Source organism: Calonectris borealis, chromosome 35 (genome assembly GCF_964195595.1).
Source record: "Calonectris borealis chromosome 35, bCalBor7.hap1.2, whole genome shotgun sequence".
NCBI lineage: Eukaryota > Metazoa > Chordata > Aves > Procellariiformes > Procellariidae > Calonectris > Calonectris borealis.
The window spans coordinates 756615-782215 of NC_134346.1; the positions used below are offsets into that span (position 1 = coordinate 756615).

The 25601-nt window shown below is 61.6% G+C and overlaps 2 protein-coding genes across 2 annotated transcripts in view; both read right to left on the reverse strand.

The window, feature by feature from the left end:
• The window catches only part of LOC142074394 (dual specificity tyrosine-phosphorylation-regulated kinase 1B-like), a 34109-nt gene extending 30598 nt beyond the window's left edge, over positions 1 to 3511 (reverse strand). The window contains exon 1 of the mRNA XM_075134995.1: positions 3399 to 3511. The gene's annotated coding sequence lies outside the window, so the exon portion shown is untranslated. The remainder of the gene's footprint in view (positions 1 to 3398) is intronic.
• Positions 3512 to 4597: 1086 nt separating this feature from the next.
• Positions 4598 to 23655, reverse strand: FBL (fibrillarin). The gene is made up of 9 exons (XM_075134996.1): positions 23605 to 23655; positions 22322 to 22375; positions 20145 to 20279; positions 19034 to 19128; positions 16146 to 16316; positions 12729 to 12861; positions 8258 to 8370; positions 5678 to 5823; positions 4598 to 4781 (listed from the first exon to the last, which is right to left on the reverse strand). Exons 1-9 carry the CDS (start codon positions 23612 to 23614, stop codon positions 4760 to 4762), a joined length of 879 nt encoding a protein of 292 aa, XP_074991097.1. The 5' UTR covers positions 23615 to 23655; the 3' UTR covers positions 4598 to 4759.
• Between the last annotated feature and the right edge of the window lie 1946 nt (positions 23656 to 25601).

A 25601-nucleotide genomic window follows, 5' to 3' on the forward strand; every position in this document is an offset into this window, starting at 1 on the left:
AATCCATACTTGTACTGGGAGAGTCATACCTGTACTGGGACAACTCGGACAGCTATACTGGGAGGTTCATACTGGTGCTGGGGGACCCATACTGGTACTGGGAGGGTCACACCTGTACTAGGACAACTGGGAGAACTATACTGGTGCTGGGGGACCCGTACTGGTGCCGGGGGACACATACTGGTGCTGGGAGAGTCATACCTGTACTGGGACAACTGGGAGAGCTATACTGGTGCCGGGGGACCCAGACTGGTGCCGGGGGACCCATACTGGTATCGGGAAGTTCATACTGGTACCGGGAGACTCATACTGGTCTTGGGGGATCTATACTGGTGCCGGGAGACCCATACTGGTATTCAGAAGTTCATACTGGTGCCGGGAGGGTTATACTGGTACTGGGGGACCCATACTGGTCCTGGGGGATCTATACTGGTCCTGGGAGGCTCATACTGGTGCCGGGAGGGTCACACCTGTACTGGGACAACTGGGAGACCTCTACTGGTGCCAGGGGACCCATACTGGTACCGGGAAGTTCATACTGGTGCCGGGAGAGTTATACTGGTCCTGGGGGATCTATACTGGTGCCGGGAGACCCATACTGGTATTCAGAAGTTCATACTGGTGCCGGGAGGGATATACTGGTCCTGGGGGATCTATACTGGTGCCGGGAGACCCATACTGGTACCGGCAAGTTCATACTGGTGCCGGGAGGGTTATACTGGTACTGGGGGACCCATACTGGTCCTGGGGGATCTATACTGGTCCTGGGAGGCTCATACTGGTGCCGGGAGACCCATACTGGTACTGGGAGGGTCACACCTGTACTGGGACAACTGGGAGATCTATACTGGTGCTGGAGGACCCATACTGGTACTGGGCGAGCTATACTGGTGCCGGGGGACCCAGACTGGTCCTGGGGGATCTATACTGGTCCTGGGAGGCTCATACTGGTGCCGGGAGGGTCACACCTGTACTGGGACAACTGGGAGACCTCTACTGGTGCCAGGGGACCCATACTGGTACCGGGAAGTTCATACTGGTGCCAGGTGACTCATACTGGTCCTGGGGGATCTATACTGGTGCCGGGAGACCCATACTGGTATTCAGAAGTTCATACTGGTGCCGGGAGGGTTATACTGGTACTGGGAGACCCATACTGGTCCTGGAGGATCTATACTGGTCTTGGGAGGCTCATACTGGTGCCGGGAGACCCATACTGGTACTGGGAGGGTCACACCTGTACTGGGACAACTGGGAGAGCTATACTGGTTCTGGGGGACCCATACTGGTACTGGGCGAGCTATACTGGTGCCGGGGGACCCAGACTGGTCCTGGGAGGCTCATACTGGTGCCGGGAGGGTCACACCTGTACTGGGACAACTGGGAGACCTCTACTGGTGCCGGGGGACCCATACTGGTACCGGGAAGTTCATACTGGTGCCGGGAGGGTTATACTGGTCCTGGGGGATCTATACTGGTGCCGGGAGACCCATACTGGTATTCAGAAGTTCATACTGGTGCCGGGAGGGTTATACTGGTCCTGGGGGATCTATACTGGTGCTGGGAGACCCATACTGGTATTCAGAAGTTCATACTGGTGCCGGGAGGGTTATACTGGTACTGGGGGACCCATACTGGTCCTGGGGGATCTATACTGGTACTGGGAGGCTCATACTGGTGCCGGGAGGGTCACACCTGTACTGGGACAACTGGGAGACCTCTACTGGTGCCAGGGGACCCATACTGGTACCGGGAAGTTCATACTGGTGCCGGGAGAGTTATACTGGTCCTGGGGGATCTATACTGGTGCCGGGAGACCCATACTGGTACCGGCAAGTTCATACTGGTGCCGGGAGGGTTATACTGGTACTGGGGGACCCATACTGGTCCTGGGGGATCTATACTGGTCTTGGGAGGCTCATACTGGTGCCGGGAGACCCATACTGGTGCCGGGAGGGTCACACCTGTACTGGGACAACTGGGAGACCTCTACTGGTGCCGGGAGACCCATACTGGTACCGACAAGTTCATACTGGTGCCGGGAGGGTTATACTGGTACTGGGGGATCTATACTGGTGCCGGGAGACCCATACTGGTATTCAGAAGTTCATACTGGTGCCGGGAGGGTTATACTGGTACTGGGGGACCCATACTGGTCCTGGGGGATCTATACTGGTCCTGGGAGGCTCATACTGGTGCCGGGAGGGTCACACCTGTACTGGGACAACTGGGAGATCTATACTGGCGCGAGGGGACCCATACTGGTACTGGGAAGTTCATACTGGTGCCGGGGGGGTTATACTGGTCCTGGGGGATCTATACTGGTGCCGGGAGACCCATACTGGTATTCAGAAGTTCATACTGGTGCCGGGAGGGTTATACTGGTACTGGGGGACCCATACTGGTCCTGGGGGATCTATACTGGTCCTGGGAGGCTCATACTGGTGCCGGGAGGGTCACACCTGTACTGGGACAACTGGGAGATCTATACTGGCGCGAGGGGACCCATACTGGTACTGGGAAGTTCATACTGGTGCCGGGGGGGTTATACTGGTCCTGGGGGATCTATACTGGTGCCGGGAGACCCATACTGGTATTCAGAAGTTCATACTGGTGCCGGGAGGGTTATACTGGTACTGGGGAACCCATACTGGTCCTGGGGGATCTATACTGGTCCTGGGAGGCTCATACTGGTGCCGGGAGACCCATACTGGTACTGGGAGGGTCACACCTGTACTGGGACAACTGGGAGATCTATACTGGTGCTGGAGGACCCATACTGGTACTGGGCGAGCTATACTGGTGCCGGGGGACCTATACTGGTCCTGGGAGGCTCATACTGGTGCCGGGAGGGTCACACCTGTACTGGGAAAACTGGGAGACCTATACTGGTGCCAGGGGACCCAGACTGGTACCGGGAAGTTCATACTGGTGCCGGGTGACTCATACTGGTCCTGGGGAATCTATACTGGTGCCGGGAGACCCATACTGGTATTCAGAAGTTCATACTGGTGCCGGGAGACCCATACTGGTACTGGGCGAGCTATACTGGTGCCGGGGGACCCATACTGGTGCCGGGAGAGTCACACCTGTACTGGGACAACTGGGAGACCTCTACTGGTGCCAGGGGACCCATACTGGTACCGGGAAGTTCATACTGGTGCCGGGAGAGTTATACTGGTCCTGGGGGATCTATACTGGTGCCGGGAGACCCATACTGGTGCCGGGGGGCCCACCCCGGTACTGGGAGCCCCCCACCGGTACTGGGAGCCCCCCACCGGTCCCAGTTCCGGGCCCCCCGGGGCCGGGCCGGGGGAAGGGCAGAGGAAAACCGGCAGCCCCGGACGGGCGCAAGCAACCGGTTCCCGAGGGAGGCCCCGTCCCGGGGAAGGTCTCACCTGCGGCGGCGGCGGCGGCGCTGAGCGGGGCGGAGGCGGCGGCGGGGCCGGGGCCGGGGCCGGGGCCGGGGGCGGCGGCGGCGGCGCCGCGGGGATTTCCCAGTAATGCCCGAGGAAAATGGCGGCCACAACAAACCGCCGCCGGCTTCTGCGCAGGCGCCTGCCCGCCCCTTTTTCACCTTCAACCAATCAAGTCACGGCGAACCTTCTCTTTTCGCCCAATAGGGTGGAAGCCACCTCCCGTCTTGCCCCCCCCTCCTCAGCTACGGCGCATGCGCGCTGCTCGTCCCGCTCCCCCCCGCCCGCCCCCAAAGGCGGGGGAAGGGCGCCGGCGCCGAAGCGCATGCGCAGGACGACGAGAGGCGGGGACTCGGCTGCAGCCACGCCCCCCGCGGCGCCGCTAAGGGGTGCGGCGTAATGGAGCCACGCCCCCTTCAGCACCGCCCCCCCTCTACCCCCCCCCAGGGCTTAATTACCCCCCAATCTGCCCCCCCCCGGGGTTAATTAACACCCCCGAGGGGTTAATTACCCCCCACAGGGGCTAATTATGCCCCCAATCTGCCCCCCCCCCCGGCTTAATTAGCCCTCCAAGGGTTAATTAACCCCCCCAATCCACCCCCCCAGGCTTAATTACCCCCCCCCAAGTGTTAATTACCCCCCCAGAGGCTTAATTAACCCCCCAGGGCTTCATTAACCCCCGTCTCCGCCCCCCCAGGGGCTAATTACCCCCCCCAAGGGTTAATTACCCCCCAATCTGCCCCCCCAGGGGTTAATTACTCCCCCAGGGGTTAATTACACCCCCTGTTAATTACCCCCCCGTTAACTACCCCCTATTAATTACCCCACATTAGTTACCCCCCGTTAGTTACCCCACCATTAATTACCCCCCGGGGGTTAATTACCCCTGTTAATTACCCCCATTAATTACCCCCCGTTAATTACCCCAGGGGTTAATTACCCCCGTTTAATTACCCCCCTTAATTACCCCTCCAGGGGTTAATTACCCCCCATTAATTACCCCCCCAGGGGTTAATTACCCACCCATTAATTACTCCCGTTAATTACCCCTGCCTTTAATTACTCCCCCACTAATTACCCCCCATTAATTACCCCCAGGGGTTAATTACCCCCATTAATTACCCCATTAATTACCCCCCATTAATTACCCCCAGCTAATTACCCCGGCCCCCAGCCACGAGCCATTTTCCCGTCACTTTAATGCCGGGTCCCCCCCGCCCCCAAAAAGCCCCAAATTCACCCCAAAAACGGGGGGGCGGGGCAGGGGGGCAGGAGGGGGCGGGGCAGCCGCAGGCCCCGCCCCCCCGGATCCGCCCCCCCCGGGGGGGAGGGGTGAAGAGGCGTCACTTCTGCTTGGGGGGGGGCCTGGGGAGAGAGGGGGCACCTGGGTCACGTGACCCCCTCCCAGCATGTCCCAGTATAGCCCAGTATGTCGCAGTCCCCTCCCAGTATGTCTCAGTCCCTCCCCATCCCCTCCCAGTACCCCCCAGTCCCCTCCCAGTATGTCCCAGTCCCCTCCCAGTGCCCCCCAATCCCCTCCCTGTATCTCCCAGTCCCTCCCACTGCCCCCCAAACCCCTCCCAGTATGTCCCAGTCCCACCCCATCCCCTCCCAATATGTCCCAGTCCCCTCCCAGTGCCCCCCAATCCCCTCCCAGTATGTCCCAGTCTCTCCCAGTCCCCTCCCACTGCCCCGCAAACCCTTCCCAGTATTTCCCAGTATAGCCCAGTATGTCCCTGTCCCCTCCCAGTCCCCTCCCAGTATGTCCCAGCCCTCCCAGTCCCCTCCTAGTGCCCCACAATCCCCTCCCAGTATGTCCCAGTGCCCCCCAAACCCCTCCCAGTGTGTCCCAGTCCCTCCCAGTCTATCCCAGTCCCTCCCCATCTATCCCAATCTCCTCCCAGTCCCCTCCTAGTCCCTCCCAGTCTATCCCAGTCCCCTCCCAATCCCTCCCAGTATGTCCCAGTCCCCTCCCAGTTTGTCCCAATCCCCTCCCAGTCTATCCCAGTCCCCTCCTAATCCCTCCCAGTCCCTCCCAGTATGTTCCAGCATATCCCAGTATGCCCCAGTCCCCTCCCAGTTTGTCCCAATCCCCTCCCAATCCCTCCCAGTCCCTCCCCGTATGTCCCAGTATGTCCCAGTCCCCTCCCAGCCAGCTCCCAGTATATCCCAGTGCCTCCCAGTCCCCTCCCAGTCATCTCCCAGTCCCTCCCATTCCCCTCCCGGTATATCCCAGTCCCTCCCAGTGCTCCCAGTCCCACCTGTAGACGCCCACCACCACGGCGTGGTCCCTCTCGTAGGGCTCCAGCGTCAGCTGCTCCTGCGGCTTCATCTGCTCCCCCGTCATCTTCCTCACCTCCCCCGCGAAGACGGCCTCGGCCGGCGCCGTCGAGTCGATGCAGTTGGCCTGGGGGGGGAGAGCCTCGTACTGGTCCTTACTGGTGCCCAGTAGCTGCTTACTGGTTCCTAGTGGCCCATTACTGGTCCTTACTGGTGCCCGGCGCCCCCTTACTGGTCCTTACTGGTGCCCAGTAGCTGCTTACTGGTTCCTAGTGGCCCATTACTGGTCATTACTGGTGCCCAGCGCCCCCCTACTGGTTCTTACTGGTGCCCAGCGCCCCCTTACTGGTCCTTACTGGTGCCCAGTAGCTGCCTACTGGTTCCTAGTGGCCCATTACTGGTCATTACTGGTGCCCAGCGCCCCCCTACTGGTCCTTACTGGTGCCCAGTGCCCTGTTACTTGTCCTTACTGGTGCCCAGCGCCCCCTTACTGGTTCTTACCGGTGCCCAGTAGCTGCTTACTGGTTCCTAGTGGCCCCTTACTGGTCCTTACTGGTACCCAGCGCCCCCTTACTGGTCCTTACTGGTGCCCAGTAGCTGCCTACTGGTTCCTAGTGGCCCATTACTGGTCATTACTGGTGCCCAGCGCCCCCCTACTGGTCCTTACTGGTGCCCAGTGCCCTGTTACTTGTCCTTACTGGTGCCCAGCGCCCCCTTACTGGTTCTTACCGGTGCCCAGTAGCTGCTTACTGGTTCCTAGTGGCCGGTTACTGGTCCTTACTGGTACCCAGCGCCCCCTTACTGGTCCTTACTGGTGCCCAGTAGCTGCCTACTGGTTCCTAGTGGCCCATTACTGGTCATTACTGGTGCCCAGCGCCCCCCTACTGGTCCTTACTGGTGCCCAGTGCCCTGTTACTTGTCCTTACTGGTGCCCAGCGCCCCCTTACTGGTTCTTACTGGTGCCCAGTAGCTGCTTACTGGTTCCTAGTGGCCGGTTACTGGTCCTTACTGGTACCCAGCGCCCCCTTACTGGTCCTTACTGGTGCCCAGTAGCTGCTTACTGGTTCCTAGTGGCCCATTACTGGTCATTACTGGTGCCCAGCGCCCCCTTACTGGTCCTTACTGGTGCCCAGTAGCTGCTTACTGGTTCCTAGTGGCCCATTACTGGTCATTACTGGTGCCCAGCGCCCCCCTACTGGTCCTTACTGGTGCCCAGTGCCCTGTTACTTGTCCTTACTGGTGCCCAGTAGCTGCTTACTGGTTCCTAGTGGCTCATTACTGGTCATTACTGGTGCCCAGTGCCCCCTTACTGGTCCTTACTGGTGCCCAGCAGCTGCTTACTGGTTCCTAGTGGCCCATTGCTGGTCCTTACTGGTGCCCTGCACCCCCTTACTGGTCCTTACTGGTGCCCAGTAGCTGCTTACTGGTTCCTAGTGGCCCATTACTGGTCATTACTGGTGCCCAGCAGCCCCTTACTGGTCCTTACTGGTGCCCAATAGCTGCTTACTGGTTCCTAGTGGCCCATTACTGGTCATTACTGGTGCCCAGCACCCCCTTACTGGTCCTTACTGGTGCCCAGTAGCTGCTTACTCGTTCCTAGTGGCCCATTATTGGTCATTACTGGTGCCCAGCGCCCCCTTACTGGTCCTTACTGGTGCCCAGTAGCTGCTTACTGGTTCCTAGTGGCCCCTTACTGGTCCTTACTGGTACCCAGCGCCCCCTTACTGGTCCTTACTGGTACCCAGTAGCTGCTTACTGGTTCCTAGTGGCCCATTACTGGTCATTACTGGTGCCCAGCGCCCCCCTACTGGTCCTTACTGGTGCCCAGTGCCCTGTTACTTGTCCTTACTGGTGCCCAGTAGCTGCTTACTGGTTCCTAGTGGCTCATTACTGGTCATTACTGGTGCCCAGTGCCCCCTTACTGGTTCTTACCGGTGCCCAGTAGCTGCTTACTGGTTCCTAGTGGCCCATTACTGGTCCTTACTGGTGCCCAGCGCCCCCTTACTGGTCCTTACTGGTGCCCAGTAGCTGCTTACTGGTTCCTAGTGGCCCATTACTGGTCATTACTGGTGCCCAGCACCCCCTTACTGGTCCTTACTGGTGCCCAGTAGCTGCTTACTGGTTCCTAGTGGCCCATTACTGGTCATTACTGGTGCTCAGCGCCCCCCTACTGGTCCTTACTGGTGCCCAGTGCCCTGTTACTTGTCCTTACTGGTGCCCAGTAGCTGCTTACTGGTTCCTAGTGGCCCATTACTGGTCATTACTGGTGCTCAGCGCCCCCCTACTGGTCCTTACTGGTGCCCAGTGCCCCGTTACTAGACCTTACTGGTGCCCAGTGGCTGCTTACTGGTCCTTACTGGTTCCCAGCGCCTCGTTACTGGTCCTTACTGGTTCCCAGTGCCCCATCACGAGTCCCTTCTGTCTCCTGGTTCCCTGTTACTGGTTCCTGTTGCCCCACGACCGCTCAGTGCCGGTTCCCAGTGCCGGATACTGGTGTTTACTGGTGGCTACCGGTGTTTACTGGTGTTTACTGGTGGTTACTGGTGGTTACTGGTGGCTACCTTGATGGAGATGACGAAGTGGCCGCCGTTGCGCAGGAAGTTGTGGGCGTTCAGGGCCACGATCCGGGTCTGGTCCGGCTGCGCCACGTCCGCGAAGATGACGTCCACCATGCCTGGGGGGGCACCCCCAAAAATCAGGGGCACCCCAAAACCCCCCGACCTCCCCCGGGCACCCCAAAACCCCCCCTGGCACCCCCCCAGCACCCCCAAATCCCCCCCGATCCCCCCCAAATATAGGGGTGCCCCAAAATGCCCCTGACCCCCCCCAGCACCCCCAAATCCTCGTAACCCCCCCCAGGGCACCCCAAAATCAGGGGCACCCCAAAAACCCCTGACCCCCCCCAGAGCACCTCAAAACCCCACTGGCACCCCCCCAACACCCCCAAATCCCCCTGACACTCCCCCAAAAATAGGGGTGCCCCAAAATCCCTCTGACCCCCACCCCAGCACCCCCAAATCCTCGTAACCGCCCCCCAGGGCACCCCAAAATCCTGCCGAGCCCCCCCGGGCACTCCAACCCCCCCCCCAGCACCCCCCAGCACCCCCAAAACCCCCGACCCCCCCCCAAATATAGGGGTGCCCCAAAATGCCCCTGACGCCCCCCCCAGGGCACCCCAAAATCCTGCCGAGCCCCCCCCAGGGCACCCCAAAATCAGGGGCACCCCAAAACCCCCCCGACTCCCCCCAGAGCACCCCAAAACCCCCCCTGGCACCCCCCCAGCACCCCCAAATCCCCCCCGATCCCCCCCAAATATAGGGGTGCCCCAAAATGCCCCTGACTCCCCCCAGCACCCCCAAATCCTTGTAACCCCCCCCCAGGGCACCCCAAAATCAGGGGCACCCCAAAAACCCCCGACCCCCCCCAGAGCACCTCAAAACCCCACTGGCACCCCCCCAACACCCCCAAATCCCCCTGACACTCCCCCAAAAATAGGGGTGCCCCAAAATCCCTCTGACCCCCACCCCAGCACCCCCAAATCCTCGTAACCGCCCCCCAGGGCACCCCAAAATCCTGCCGAGCCCCCCCGGGCACTCCAACCCCCCCCCGGCACCCCCCAGCACCCCCAAATCCCCCCGACCCCCCCCCAAATATAGGGGTGCCCCAAAATGCCCCTGACCGCCCCCCCCAGCACCCCCAAATCCTCCTAACTCCCTCCAGGGCACCCCAAAATCCTGCCGAGCCACCCCAGGGCACCCCCAAATCAGGGGCACCCCAAAACCCCCCTGACACCCCCTCCGGGAACCCCAACCCCCCCCCCAGCACCCCCCCAGCACCCCCAAATCCCCCCGATCCCCCCAAAAAATAGGGGTGCCCCACAATGCCCCTGACCCCCCCCAGCACCCCCAAATCCTCGTAACCCCTCCCCCAGGGCACCCCAAAATCAGGGGCACCCCAAAAACCCCCGACCCCCCCCAGAGCACCTCAAAACCCCACTGGCACCCCCCCAACACCCCCAAATCCCCCTGACACTCCCCCAAAAATAGGGGTGCCCCAAAATCCCTCTGACCCCCACCCTAGCACCCCCAAATCCTCGTAACCGCCCCCCAGGGCACCCCAAAATCCTACCGAGCCCCCCCGGGCACCCCAACCCCCCCCCAGCAACCCCCAGCACCCCCAAATCCCCCCGACCCCCCCCCAAATATAGGGGTGCCCCAAAATGCCCCTGACCGCCCCCCCCAGCACCCCCAAATCCTCCTAACTCCCTCCAGGGCACCCCAAAATCCTGCCGAGCCACCCCAGGGCACCCCCAAATCAGGGGCACCCCAAAACCCCCCTGACACCCCCCCCGGGAACCCCAACCCCCCCCCCAGCACCCCCCAGCACCCCCAAAACCCCCGACCCCCCACCAAATATAGGGGTGCCCCAAAATGCCCCTGACCCCCCCCCCCAGGGCACCCCAAAATCCTGCCGAGCCCCCCCCAGGGCACCCCAAAATCAGGGGCACCCCAAAACCCCCCCGACTCCCCCCAGAATACCCCAAAACCCCCCCTGGCACCCCCCCAGCACCCCCAAATCCCCCTGATCCCCCCCAAAAATAGGGGTGCCCCAAAATGCCCCTGACCCCCCCCAGCACCCCCAAATCCTCGTAACCCCCCCCCAGGGCACCCCAAAATCAGGGGCACCCCAAAACCCCATTGGGACCTCCCCAGGCACCCCAAAATCCCCCCGACCCCCCCCTCAAAATAAGGGTGCCCCAAAATCCCCCTGACCCCAACCCCAGCACCCCAAATCCTCATAACCCCCCCAGGGCACCCCAAAATCAGGGACACCTCAAATGACCCCAGACCCCCCCCGCCCCCCAGAGCACCCCAAAATTGGGAAACCCACAAATCCCCTTCTCGACCCCCCAGCACCCCAGAACTCCTCTAGGACCCCCCCAAAGCACCCCAAAACGCAGCGTAGGTCCCCACGGCACCCAAGAGCACCCCAAAACTCCCTTGGAGATACCTCCAGGTACCTCCAGACCTCCAAATCTCCAAACCTCCTTGAAGACCTCCAAAACCTTCTCCTAAACCTTCTGAAGACCCCCAACTTCTCCTCTAGGACCTCCAAAGCACCCCAAGAACCACCATGGGACCCCAAAACCCACCTGAGATCTCCACAGCACTCAAGAGCACCCCAAAAACCTCTCCCAGATACCTCCAGACCTTCTCCCAAACCCCAAAACCTCCTTGAAGACCCCCAAAAACCTTCTCCAAGACCTTCTGAAGATCCCCAAGTTCTCCTCTAGGACCTTCAAAGCACCCCAAGATCCTCCGGGGACCCCAAAACCCACCTTAGATCCCCACAGCACCCAAGAGCACCCCAAAACCTCTTTTAGATACCTCCAGACCTTCTCCCCAATCTCCTTGAAGACACCCAAAAACCTTCTCCAAGACCTTCTGAAGATCCTCAAGTTCTTCTCAAGGATCTCCAAAGCACCCCAAGACCCACCACGGGACTCCCAAAGTACCCCAAAACCCACCTTAGATCTCCACAGCACTCAAGAGCACCCCAAAAACCTCTCCCAGATACCTCCAGACCTTCTCCCAAACCCCAAAACCTCCTTGAAGACCCCCAAAAACCTTCTCCAAGACCTTCTGAAGATCCCCAAGTTCTCCTCTAGGACCTTCAAAGCACCCCAAGATCCCCCGGGGACCCCAAAACCCACCTTAGATCCCCACAGCACCCAAGAGCACCCCAAAACCTCTTTTAGATACCTCCAGACCTTCTCCCCAATCTCCTTGAAGACACCCAAAAACCTTCTCCAAGACCTTCTGAAGATCCTCAAGTTCTTCTCAAGGATCTCCAAAGCACCCCAAGACCCACCACGGGACTCCCAAAGTACCCCAAAACCCACCTTAGATCTCCACAGCACTCAAGAGCACCCCAAAAACCTCTCCCAGATACCTCCAGGTGCCTCCAGACTTTCTCCCAAACCCCAAAACCTCCTTGAAGACCCCCAAAAACCTTCTCCTAGACCTTCTGAAGACCCCCAAGTTCTTTTCTAGGACCTCCAAAGCACCCCAAGACCCACCATGGGACCCCAAAGCCCACCTTAGGCCCACACAGCACCCAAGAGCACCCCAAAACCTCTTTTAGATACCTCCAGACCTTCTCCCCAACCTCCTTGAAGACCTCCAAAACCTTCTCCAAGATCTTCTAAAGACCCCCAAGTTCTTCTCTAGGACCCCCAAAGCACGCCAAGACCCACCATGGGACCCCCAAAACACCCCAAAACCCACCTTAGATCCCCACAGCACCCAAGAGCACCCCAAAAACCTCTCCCAGATACCTCCAGGTGCCTCCAGACCTTCTCCCAAACCTCCAAACCTCCTTGAAGACCTCCAAAACCTTCTCCAAGACCTTCTGAAGACCCCCAAGTTCTCCTCTACGACCCCCAAATCACTCCAAGACCCACCATGGGACCCCAAAGCCCACCTTAGGCCCACACAGCACCCAAGAGCACCCCAAAACCTCTTTTAGATACCTTCAGACCTTCTCCCAAACCTCCTTGAAGACCCCCAAAAACTTCTCGAAGACCTTCTGAAGACCCCCAAGTTCTCCTCTAGGACCTCCAAAGCACCCCAAGAACCACCATGGGACTCCCAAAGTACCCCAAAACCCACCTTAGATCTCCACAGCACCCAAGAGCACCCCAAAAACCTCTCCCAGATACCTCCAGACCTTCTCCCAAACCCCAAAACCTCCTTGAAGACCCCCAAAACCTTCTCCAAAACCTTCTGAAGACCCCCAAGTTCTCCTCTAGGACCTCCAAAGCACCCCAAGAACCACCATGGGACCCCAAAACCCACCTTAGATCCCCACAGCACCCAAGAGCACCCCAAAACCTCTTTTAGATACCTCCAGACCTTCTCCCCAACCTCCTTGAAGACCCCCAAAACCTTCTCCAAGACCTTCTGAAGACCCTCAAAGTTCTTCTCCAGGCCCCCCTAAACCACGCCCGGGCCCTGTCCCGTCCCCACTCACCAATCAGCATGCGGTATTTGTGAGGGTGCCGGGCGTCCTCGATGACGGGGATGACATTGGTCCGTTTCTTGGCCACGTTGATGAGGTCACGGCCCGAGCGATGGGAGAACTCCACGGCATAAACCAGCCCCTCCTGGGGACGGGGACAGGGAGGTCACCCCACCACCTCATGGTGGAGAAGATCTCCAAGAACGTGGTGTCACCACCCATGGGGACATCCCTGGGCTCCTCATGGTGGAGAACATCTCCAAGAACATGGTGTCACCACCCATGGGGACATCCCTGGGCTCCTCACGGTGGAGAACATCTCCAAGAACATGGTGTCACCACCCATGGGGACATCCCTGGGCTCCTCACGGTGGAGAACATCTCCAAGAACATGGTGTCACCACCCATGGGGACATCCCTGGGCTCCTCACGGTGGAGAACATCTCCAAGAACATGGTGTCACCACCCATGGGGACATCCCTGGGCTCCTCACGGTGGAGAACATCTCCAAGAACATGGTGTCACCACCCATGGGGACATCCCGGGGCTCCTCATGGTGGAGAACATCTCCAAGAACATGGTGTCACCACCCATGGGGACATCCCTGGGCTCCTCATGGTGGAGAACATCTCCAAGAACATGGTGTCACCACCCATGGGGACATCCCTGGGCTCCTCACGGTGGAGAACATCTCCAAGAACATGGTGTCACCACCCATGGCGACATCCCTGGGGTCCTCACGGTGGAGAACACCTCCAAGAACATGGGGACGTCCCTAAGGGCCTCCCAGTGCCACCCCACGTCCCCTTCTCCCACCACTCCACCTCCCCTTGTTCCTCCACCCCATGACAACATCCCCACAGAACCTCAAAGATGCCCCTCAAGAAGATGGAGATGCCACCTCCACGTTGTCCCCAAGGACTTGATGACCTCACCCTCCCATCCCCTCACGCCGGGACCCCACGGTGACGTCCCCAAGGGCCTCCCAGTGCCACCCACGTCCCCTTCGCCCACCACCCCACCTCCCCTTCTCCCACCACCCCACGGCAACGTCCCCAGAGAACCTCAAAGATGTCCCTCAAGGTAGCTGAGATGCCACCTCCAGGTTGTCCCCAAGGACTTGATGACCTCACCCTTGCGTCCCCTCACCCCAGGACTCCATGGGGACGTCCCCAAGGGCCTCCCAGTCCCACCCCACCTCCTCTTGTCCCACCACCCCATGACAACGTCCCCACAGAACCTCAAAGATGTTCCTCAAGGTGGCTGAGATGCCACCTCCAGCCTGCCCCCAAGGACTTGATGACCTCACCCTCGCGTTCCCTCACCCCAGGACCCCATGGGGACGTCCCCAAGGGCCTCCCAGTCCCACCCACGTCCCCTTCGCCCACCACCCCACCTCCCCTTCTCCCACCACCCCACCTCCCCTTGTCCCACCACCCCACAGCAACGTCCCCACAGAACCTCAAAGATGTTCCTCAAAGTGTCTGAGATGCCACCTCCAGCCTGCCCCCAAGGACTTAATGACCTCACCCTCGCGTCCCCTCACCCCAGGACCCCATGGGGACGTCCCCAAGGGCCTCCCAGTGCCACCCACGTCCCCTTCGCCCACCACCCCACCTCCCCTTCTCCCACCACCCCACAGCAATGTCCCCACAGAACCTCAAAGATGTTCCTCAAAGCGGCTGAGATGCCACCTCCAGGTTGTCCCCAAGGACTTGATGACCTCACCCTCGCGTCCCCTCACCCCAGGACCCCATGGGGACGTCCCCAAGGGCCTCCCAGTCCCACCCCACCTCCCCTCATCCCACCACCCCACAGCAACGTCTCCACAGAACCTCAAAGATGTTCCTCAAAGTGTTTGAGATGCCACCTCCAGCCTGCCCCCAAGGACTTAATGACCTCACCCTCGCGTCCCCTCACCCCAGGACCCCATGGGGACGTCCCCAAGGGCCTCCCAGTGCCACCCACGTCCCCTTCGCCCACCACCCCACCTCCCCTTCTCCCACCACCCCACCTCCCCTTCTCCCACCACCCCACAGCAATGTCCCCACAGAACCTCAAAGATGTTCCTCAAGGAGGCTGAGATGCCACCTCCAGCCTGCCCCCAAGGACTTGATGACCTCACCCTCGCGTCCCCTCACCCCAGGACCCCATGGGGACGTCCCCAAGGGCCTCCCAGTGCCACCCACGTCCCCTTCGCCCACCACCCCACCTTCCCTTCTCCCACCACCCCACCTCCCCTTGTCCCACCACCCCACAGCAATGTCCCCACAGAACCTCAAAGATGTTCCTCAAAGCGGCTGAGATGCCACCTCCAGCTTGTCCCCAAGGACTTGATGACCTCACCCTCGCGTCCCCTCACCCCAGGACCCCATGGGGACGTCCCCAAGGGCCTCCCAGTGCCACCCACGTCCCCTTCGCCCACCACCCCACCTCCCCTTCTCCCACCACCCCACCTCCCCTTCTCCCACCACCCCACAGCAATGTCCCCACAGAACCTCAAAGATGTTCCTCAAAGCGGCTGAGATGCCACCTCCAGCTTGTCCCCAAGGACTTGATGACCTCACCCTCGCGTCCCCTCACCCCAGGACCCCATGGGGACGTCCCCAAGGGCCTCCCAGTCCCACCCACGTCCCCTTCGCCCACCACCCCACCTCCCCTTCTCCCACTACCCCACCTCCCCTTGTCCCACCACTCCACAGCAATGTCCCCAGAGAACCTCAAAGATGTTCCTCAAAGCGGCTGAGATGCCACCTCCAGGTTGTCCCCAAGGACTTGATGACCTCACCCTCGCGTCCCCTCACCCCAGGACCCCATGGGGACGTCCCCAAGGGCCTCCCAGTGCCACCCACGTCCCCTTCGCCCACCACCCCACCTCCCCTTCTCCCACCACCCCACCTCCCCTTGTCCCACCACCCCACAGCAATGTCCCCACAGAACCTCAAAGATGTTCCTCAAAGCGGCTGAGATGCCACCTCCAGGTTGTCCCCAAGGACTTGATGACCTCACCCTCGCGTCCCCTCACCCCAGGACCCCATGGGGACGTCCCCAAGGGCCTCCCAGTCCCACCCCACCTCCCCTCGTCCCACCACCCCACGGCAATGTCCCCACAGAACCTCAAAGATGTTCCTCAAAGCGGCTGAGATGCCACCTCCAGGTTGTCCCCAAGGACTTGATGACCTCACCCTCGCGTTCCCTCACCCCAGGACTCCATGGGGACGTCCCCAAGGGCCTCCCAGTCCCACCCCACCTCCCCTCATCCCACCACCCCACAGCAACGTTCCCACAGAACCTCAAAGATGTTCCTCAAAGTGTCTGAGATGCCACCTCCAGCCTGCCCCCAAGGACATAATGACCTCACCCTCGCGTCCCCTCACCCCAGGACCCCATGGGGACGTCCCCAAGGCCCCGGTGGCCCCGTGTCCTTACCGGTCCCACGATGTCGGAGACGTGGGACACGGTTGTCCCCGAGGCGGCGCCCAGGTAGAGGACCTTGGTCCCGGGGCGAATGTGGATCTGGTCGATGCCACCTAAGATAGCGGCCGCCAACTTGGAACGGAAGGGGTTCCAGGCGCGGTACTCCACCTTGGTGTCACCATCCTGGAGACAGGGGACATCAGGGGACATGTCACCCACCTGTTGTGAGGTCCCACGGACACCCGCACCCTCCCAGTGCCACCAGTGTCACTTCCCAGTGCTCCCAGTATGGAGTTTGAGAAGGTCCTGCTGAGACCTTCAAGCTTGGTGTCACCATCACATGGACAGGGGACATCAAGGAATACGTCACCCACCAGTTGTGATGTCCCATGGACACCCACACTCTCCCAGTGCTACCAGTACCACCTGTGCCACTCCTCAGTGTCACCAGTACCACCAGTACCACCTCCCAGTGCTCCCATTATGGAACTTGAGAAAGTCCTAGTGAAGCCTTCAAGCTTGGTGTCACCATCACGTGGACAGGGGACGTCAAGGGACACGTCACCAGTCGTGGCACCCCAGGGACACCAACATCCTCCCAGTGCCACCAGTATCACCAGTGCCACTCCTCAGTGTCACCAGTACCACCTCCCAGTGCCACCAGTGCCACCACCCAGTGCTCCCAGTATGGAGACCGACAAGGTCCTGGTGAGGCCCTCAACCATGGTGTCACCGTCCTGGGCACAGGGGACATCAGGAGACACGTCACGCACCTGTTGTGGCACCCCAGGGATACCCACACCCTCCCAGTGCCACCAGTGTCACTTCCCAGTGCTCCCAGTATGGAGTTTGAGAAGGTCCTGCTGAGACCTTCAAGCTTGGTGTCACCATCACATGGACAGGGGACATCAAGGAATACGTCACCCACCAGTTGTGATGTCCCATGGACACCCACACTCTCCCAGTGCTACCAGTACCACCAGTGCCACTCCTCAGTGTCACCAGTACCACCAGTGCCACCTCCTAGTGCTCCCAGTATGCTGCTTGAGAAGGTCCTGGTGAGACCTTCAAGCTTGGTGTCACCATCATGTGGACAGGGAACATCAAGGAATACGTCACCCACCAGTTGTGAGGTCTCATGGACACCCACACTCTCCCAGTGCCACCAGTGCCACCTCCCAGTGCTCCCAGTGTGGAGCTTGAGAAGGTCCTGGTGAGGCCTTCAAGCTTGGTGTCACCATCACGTGGACAGGGGACGTCAAGGGACACGTCACCAGTCACACACCAGTTGTGGCACCCCGGGGACACCAACACCCTCCCAATGCCACCAGTATCACCAGTGCCACTGCTCAGTGTCACCAGTACCACCTCTCAGTGCCACCAGTGCCACCACCCAGTGCTCCCAGTATCGAGCCGGAAAAGATCCTGCTGAGACCCTCAACCATGGTGTCACCGTCCTGGGGACAGGGGACATCAGGAGATACGTCACGCACCTGTTGTGGCACCCCAGGGATACCCACACCCTCCCAGTGCCACCAGTGTCACTTCCCAGTGCTCCCAGTGTGGAATTTGAGAAGGTCCTGGTGAGGCCTTCAAGCTTGATGTCATCATCACGGGCACAGGAGACATCAAGGGCCACTCACCCACCAGCTGTGAGGTCCCATGGACACCCACACCCTCCCAGTGCCACCAGTGCCACCTCCCAGTGCTCCCAGTATGGAGCTTGAGAAGGTCCTGGTGAGGCCTTCAAGCTTGATGTCATCATCACGGGCACAGGAGACATCAAGGGCCACTCACCCACCAGCTGTGAGGTCCCATGGACACCCACACCCTCCCAGTGCCACCTCCCAGTGCTCCCAGTATGGAGCTTGAGAAAGTCCTGATGAGGCCCTCAACCTCAGTGTCACCGTCACATGGACAGGGGACGTCAAGGGACACATCACGCACCAGTTGTGCGGGGGGCACCAACACTCTCCCAGTGCCACCAGTACCACCAGTGTCACTCCTCAGTGTCACCAGTACCATCCCCCAGTGCCACCAGTGCCACCTCCCAGGGCTCCCAGTATGGTGCTTGAGAAGGTCCTGGTGAGACCTTCAAGCTTGGTGTCACCATCGCGTGGACAGGGGACATCAAGGAATACGTCACCCACCAGTTGTGAGGTCTCATGGACACCCACACTCTCCCAGTGCCACCAGTGCCACCTCCCAGTGCTCCCAGTATGGAGCTTGATAAGGTCCTGGTGAGGCCTTCAAGCTTGGTGTCACCATGACGTGCATAGGGGACATCAACGGACATGTCACCAGTCACACACCAGTTGTGGCACTCCGAGGACACCAACACCCTCCCAGTGCCACCAGTCCCACCTCCCAGTGCCTCCCAGTCACTCTCCTGCGCCACCAACTCTTCCCCACATCCCTCCCAGCTACTCCAGTCCCTCCCAGTTACTCCAGTCCCTCCCAGTCCCTCCTACTCTTCCTCACTCCCCTCCCAGTTGCTCCCACTGCCCTCCTATCCTCTCCCAGTTCCTCCCAGTGCCTCCCAGTTCCCCCCAGCTCATTCCCAGTTACCCCCAGCCCCCTTCCAGTGCCTCCCAATTAGCCCCAGCCCCCTCCCAGTGCCTCCCAGTCCCCTCCCAGTGCCCCCCAGATCCTTCCCACTTACCCCATCCCCCCTTCCCAGTTACACCCAGTGCCTCCTAACTTTCCCTACTTCCCTCCCAGTACCCCCCAATCCCCTCCCAGTTCCCTCCCAGTGCCTCCCAGTTCCTCCCAACACCTCATAACCTTCCCCAATTCTCTCCTGTCGCTTCCTCGCCCCCTCCCAGTTACCCCCAGACCCTTCCCAGTTACCCCTACCACCCTCCCAGTCTCTCCCAGTTGCTCCCAGTTGCTCCCAGTACCTCGACGGAGATCCTCTTCTCCCCATAGACCGACTCCCCCGGCACCAGGTTGCGGGTGACCAGCGCGTCCTCCTTCCCCCGGCAGATGAACACCCCTGGGGGGGGGGGTCAGCGACCCCCACCTGCCCCCCGGGACCCCCACCTGCCCCCCAAGACCCCCACCTGCCCCCCAACTGCCCCATGGGACCCCCCACCCGCCCCATGGGACCCCCACCTGCCCCCCAAGACCCCCACCTGCCCCCCACCTGCCCCATGGGACCCCCCCACCCGCCCCATGGGACCCCCACCTGCCCCCCAACTGCCCCATGGGACCCCCCCACCCGCCCCATGGGACCCCCACCTGCCCCCCAAGACCCCCACCTGCCCCCCAGGACCCCCACCTGCCCCCCAACTGCCCCATGGGACCCCCCCACCCGCCCCATGGGACCCCCAACTGCCCCCCAAGACCCCCACCTGCCCCCCAACTGCCCCATGGGACCCCCCCACCCGCCCCATGGGACCCCCACCTGCCCCCCAGGACCCCCACCTGCCCGCCGGGATCCCCACCTGCCCCCCAAGACCCCCACCTGCCCCCCAACTGCCCCATGGGACCCCCCCACCCGCCCCATGGGACCCCCACCTGCCCCCCGGGACCCCCACCTGCCCCCCAACTGCCCCATGGGACCCCCCCACCCGCCCCATGGGACCCCCAACTGCCCCCCAAGACCCCCACCTGCCCCCCAACTGCCCCATGGGACCCCCCCACCCGCCCCATGGGACCCCCACCTGCCCCCCAGGACCCCCACCTGCCCGCCGGGATCCCCACCTGCCCCCCAAGACCCCCACCTGCCCCCCAACTGCCCCATGGGACACCCCCACCCGCCCCATGGGACCCCCACCTGCCCCCCAAGACCCCCACCTGCCCCCCGGGACCCCCACCTGCCCCCCAACTGCCCCATGGGACCCCCCCACCCGCCCCATGGGACCCCCAACTGCCCCCCACCCGCCCCATAGACCCCCCTCCACCTGCCCCAGCCCCGCCCCCCACTCCGCCCCCAGCCCTGCCCCCCTAGCCCCGCCCCCCTAGCCCCGCCCCCTTAGCCCCGCCCCCCCCCCAGCCCCGCCCCCGTACCTTCGTGCCGATGCGGCTCCACCGTCACCTTCTTCCCCCCCCGGAAGCCGCCGCGGCCCCCCCGGCCGCCCCTCCCCCCTCGGGCGGGGCCACCACGCCCCCGCGCCCCGCCCCCACGGGGCTGGAAACCGCCGCCTGCGGGGGAAGGGCAGCCGGCTTACTGGGGGGAACTGGGAATGAGTGGGGGGGACTGGGAGGGGGTTGGGGGGGGAACTGGGTATGCTGGGAGGGGGAACTGGGCATACTGGGAATGTTGGGGGGGGAAATGGGCATACTGGGGGTGGAACTGGGCATACTGGGAATGTTGGGAGAGGGAACTGGGCATACTGGGGGGGGAACTGGGCATACTGGGAATGTTGGGAGAGGGAACTGGGCATACTGGGGGGGAACTGGGCATACTGGGAGGGGAAGTGGGCACATTGGGAATGTTGGAGGGGGATGTGGGCATACTGGGAAGGGAAACTGGGCATGCTGGGGGATGGAAGTAGGCATACTGGGAATGTTGGGGGGGAAGTGGGCATACTGGGAATGTTGTGGGGGGGAACTGGGCATACTGGGAGGCGGAAGTGGGCATACTGGAAATGTTGGGGGGGGAACTAGGCATACTGGGAGGCGGAAGTGGGCATACTGGGAATGATGGGGGGGAACTGGGCATACTGAGAGGGGGAACTGGGCATACTGGAAAGGGAACTGGGCATACTGGGAATGTTGGAGGGGGAAGTGGGCATACTGGGAATGTTGGGGGGGGAACTGAGCACACTGAAAGGGGGAACTGGGCATACTGGGAATGTTGAGGGGGAAACTGGGCATACTGGGAGGGGGAAATGGACTTACTGGGAATGTTGGAGGGGGAAGTGGGCATACTGGGAAGCAGAACTCGGCATACTGGGAATGTTGGGGGAGAACTGGGCATACTGGGAATGTTGGGGGGGAACTGGGCATACTGGGAATGTTGGGGGGTGAAGTGGGCACACTGGGAGGGGGAACTGGGCATACTGGGACAGCAAGTGGGCATACTGGGAACGTTGGGGGGGAACTGGGCATACTGGGAAGCGGAAGCGGGCATACTGGAAATGTTGGGGGGGGAACTGGGCATACTGGGAGGAGGAAGTGAGCATACTGGGAACGTTGGGGGCGGAACTGGGCATACTGGGGGGGGAACTAGGCATACTGGGAATGTTGGGGGGAACTGGGCATACTGGGAGAAGAAAGTGGGCATACTGGGAACGTTGAGGGGGGAACTGGTCATACTGGGGGGGGAACTAGGCATACTGGGAATGTTGGGGGGGGAACTGGGCATACTGGGAAAAGAAAGTGGGCATACTGGGAACGTTGGGGGGGGAACTGGGCATACTGGGAGGCGGAAGTGGGCATACTGGAAATGTTGGGGGGGGAACTGGGCATACTGGGAGGAGGAAGTGGGCATACTGGGAATGTTGGGGGGGGAACTGGGCATACTGGGGGGGGAACTAGGCATACTGGGGATGTTGGGGGGAACTGGGCATACTGGGAGAAGAAAGTGGGCATACTGGGAACGTTGGGGGGGGAACTGGTCATACTGGGGGGGAACTAGGCATACTGGGAATGTTGGGGTGGGAACTGGGCATACTGGGAGAAGAAAGTGGGCATACTGGGAACGTTGGGGGGGGAACTGGGCATACTGGGAACGTTGGGGGCAGAATTAGGCATACTGGGAACGTTGTGGGGGGAACTGGGCATACTGGGAGGCGGAAGTGGGCATACTGGGAATGTTGGGGGGGGAACTGGGCACACTGGGAAGCAGAACTGGGCATACTGGAAGGGGAAGCCGGCATACTGGGAACGTTGAGGTGCGAACTGGACATACTGGGAATGGACTTACTTAAAGCTAACTGGGTATACTGGGAAGGGGACAAGGAGTAACTGGGCAGGATGGGGGGGGACACTGGACAGAATGGGGGGGGAAACTGGGGGGCAACTGGGCATACTGGGAAGGAACTGGTGGGGGGACTGGGCATACTGGGAGGGGAACTGGGCATATTGGGGGGTGGGTTAAGGAAAACTGGGCATACTGGGAGGGGGGACGGGGGGAACTGGGCAAGCTAGGGGAGGGAAACTGGGCAGGGTGGAGGGGAACTGGGGCTCCCAGTAGAGGCTGGAGCGGCCTTACTGGGAGCACTGGGAGGGGCTGCACTCACCCCGCCCCCCCCGGAAGCCGCCGCGGCCGCCGCGCCCCCCCCGGGGGCTGAAACCTGCCGGGAACCGATACTGGGCATACTGGGAGCACTGGGACGGACTGGGACGGCTGCAGGAGCCTCCCAGTAACCCCTCCCCAGGCTCCCAGTATTCCCAGTTTGGCCCAACCACCCCCAGCGTCCCTCCCGCTCAATCCCCCTAAGTCATCCCAGTGCCCCCCAGTCCATCCCAGTTACCTCCCAGTCACACCCCAGTGCCTCTCCAGCGCCTCCCAGGCCCTCCCAGTGCCCCCCACTCCATCCCAGTTACCTCCCAGTCTCTCCCAGTCCCATCGCAGTCCCTCCCAGTTACCTCCCAGTTCCTCCCCAGGGTCTCTCCAGTCTCTCCCAGTCCCATCCCAGCCCCTCCCAGTGCTCCCCAGTCCATCCCAGTTACCTCCCAGTACCACCTCATTTCTCCCAGTCACCCCAATTCCCATCCCAGTCCCTCCCAGTTACCCCTCACTCCTTCCTAGTCCCTCCCCAGTTATTCCCAGTCCCGGCAGTGCTCCTCAATCCCGTTCCAGCCCCAGTATAACCCAGTCCCATCCCAGTACCCCCAGTCGAACCCCAATCCCCCCAGTACCCCCTAGTCCCATCCCAGTCTCATTCCCTCCCAGTATATCCCAGTTCCTCCCAGTATATCCCAGTCCCATCCCAGTCCCTGCCAGTCACCCCAGTTACTCCCAGTTTCCCCCCAATCACTCCCAGTTCAACCCCAATCCCCCAGTGCTCCCCAGTCCCATCCCAGTATACCCCAATCCTTCCCACTCCCGTTTCCACTCGCTCCCAGTATATCCCAGTCTAGTCTCCCCCAGCACATTCCAGTCCCTCCCCAGTTGTTCCCAGTGGCCCCCAGTCCCATCCCAATCTCTCCCAGTATATTCCAGTCCATCCCAACCTCTCCCAGTACAGCCCAGTCCCTCCCAGTCTGCTCCAGTCCCATGTCAGTGCTCCCAGTCCATCCCAGTCCCTCCCAGTCCCATCCCAGACTCCTCAGCCCCCTCCCAGTACATCCCAGTCACCCCCCAGTTACTCCCAGTCCCATCCCAGTCCCCCCCAGTACATCCCATTCCCCTCCACTCACCCCGCAGTTACTTCCAGTGCTCTCCAGTCCCTCCCAGTCCCCCATCCCAATCCCTCCCAGCACATCCCAGTCCCATCCCAACCCGTCCCAGTCCCATCCCAGTCCCTCCCAGTATACCCCAGTCCCTCCCAGTCCCCCCCCAGTTTATCCCAGTCCCCACCTGGCCTCATCCCGCCGCTGCTCCACGCGGGGCCACACGCGCCACTCTCGCACCCCCGGAACCGGAAGCGCCTCCCGCAGGCCCCGCCCCCTCTCCCAGGCACCGCGCATGCGCTTTCACCCCCCCGACGCCGCGGCCCCGCCCTAGGCCGGGCGGAAGTGCCCGGGGGCGGGGGGCGGGAGAGGCTCCCCCGGGTCCCAGCGCCCGCCGGTGACCCTGAAAAACCCCGGGGGACCCCCAGGAACCAAAGGGGGGGTGGGGGGGGAGTGGGGGACAGAAATGGGGGTTTTGGGGGGGCCTGGGGGGGATTTGGGAACAGGGATGGGGCACTTGGGGGGGTCCTGGGGGGATTTAAGGACAGAAATGGGGGTTTTGGGGGGGCCTGGGGGGGATTTGGGGACAGGGATGGGGCACTTGGGGGGGTTCTGGGGGGATTTAAGGACAGAAATGGGGGTTTTGGGGGGGCCTGGGGGGGATTTGGGGACCGGGATGGGGATTTTGGGGGGTCCTGGGGGCGACTGGGGACATTTTGGGGGGCCCTGGGGGGGATTTGGGGGCAAAGATGGGGATCTGGGGGGTCCTGGGTGCATTTGGGGAGAGGGATGGGGCACTTGGAGGGGGGATTTAAGGACAGAAATGGGGCTTTGGGGGGGTCCTGGAGGTGGCAGGGGACATTTTGGGGGGTCCTGGGGGGGTTTTGGGGGCAAAGATGGGGATTTGGGGGGTCCTGGGGGGATTTGGGGGTCCTGGGAGGATATTTGGGGACAGGGATGGGGATTTTGGGGGTCCTGAGGGGGATTTGGGAGTCCTGGGGGGGCGATTTGGGGACTGGGATGGAGATTTTGAGGGGTCCTGGGGGTGGTAGGGGACATTTTGGGGGGTCCAGGGGGGATTTGGGGGCAAAGATGGGGATTTGGGAGGTCCTGGGGGTATTTGGGGGTCCTGGGGGGGGATTTGGGGACTGGAATGGGAGATTTGGGGGTCCTGGGGGGGATTTGGGGATGGGGATGGGGATTTTGGGGGGTCCTGGGGGTGGCTGGGGACATTTTGGGGGGTCCTGGGGGGGATTTGGGGGCAAAGATGGGGATTTGGGGGGTCCTGGGGGGTATTTGGGGGTCCTGGGGGGGGATTTGGGGACAGGGATGGGGATTTGGGGGGTCCTGAGGGGGACTTGGGGGTCCTGGGGGGGATTTGGGGACAGGGATGGGGCTTTTTCGGGGATCCTGGGGGCGGCTGGGGACATTTTGGGGGGTCCTGGGGGGGGATTTGGGGGCAAAGATGGGACATTTTGGGGTTCGGGGGGGATATTTGGGGGTCCTGGGGGTATTCGGGGACAGGGATGGGGCACTTGGGGGGTCCTGGGGGTGACTGGGGACATTTTGGGGGGGATTTGGGGGCAAAGATGGGGATTTGGGGGGTCCTGGGGGTATTTGGGGGTCCTGAGGGGGGATTTGGGGACTGGAATGGGGGATTTGGGGGTCCTGAGGGGGATTTGGGGGTCCTGGGGGGGGGATTTGGGGACAGGGATGGGGATTTTGGGGGCTCCTGGGGGTGACAGGGGACATTTTGCAGGGTCCTGGGGGGGATTTGGGGACAGAAATGGGGCTTTTTGGGGGGTCCTGGGGGTATTTGGGGGTCCTGGGAGGATATTTGGGGACAGGGATGGGGATTTTGGGGGTCCTGAGGGGGATTTGGGGGTCCTGGGGGGATTTGGGGACAGGGATGGGACATTTGGGGGGGTCCTAGGGGTGGCAGGGGATATTTTGGGGTTCGGGGGGGGATATTTGGGGGTCCTGGGGGTGTTTGGGGACAGGGATGGGGATTTTGGGGGGTCCTGGGGGTCACTGGGGACATTTTGGGGGAGATTTGGGGGCAAAGATGGGGATTTGGGGGGTCCTGGGGGGATTTGGGGGTCCTGGGAGGGTGGATTTGGGGACAGGGATGGAGATTTTGGGGGGTCCTGGGGGTGACGGGGACATTTTGGGGGGTCCTGGGGG

Bases quoted from the DNA above. Each gene is read 5' to 3' on its own strand.
- FBL (XM_075134996.1), bottom strand. The intron at 12,862-16,145 runs GTAAGGACACGG...CCCCGTCCCCAG, and splicing joins TCTCCGACATCGTGGGACCG to GAGGGGCTGGTTTATGCCGT. The intron at 8,371-12,728 runs GTGAGTGGGGAC...GTGCCCCCCCAG, and splicing joins CAAATACCGCATGCTGATTG to GCATGGTGGACGTCATCTTC.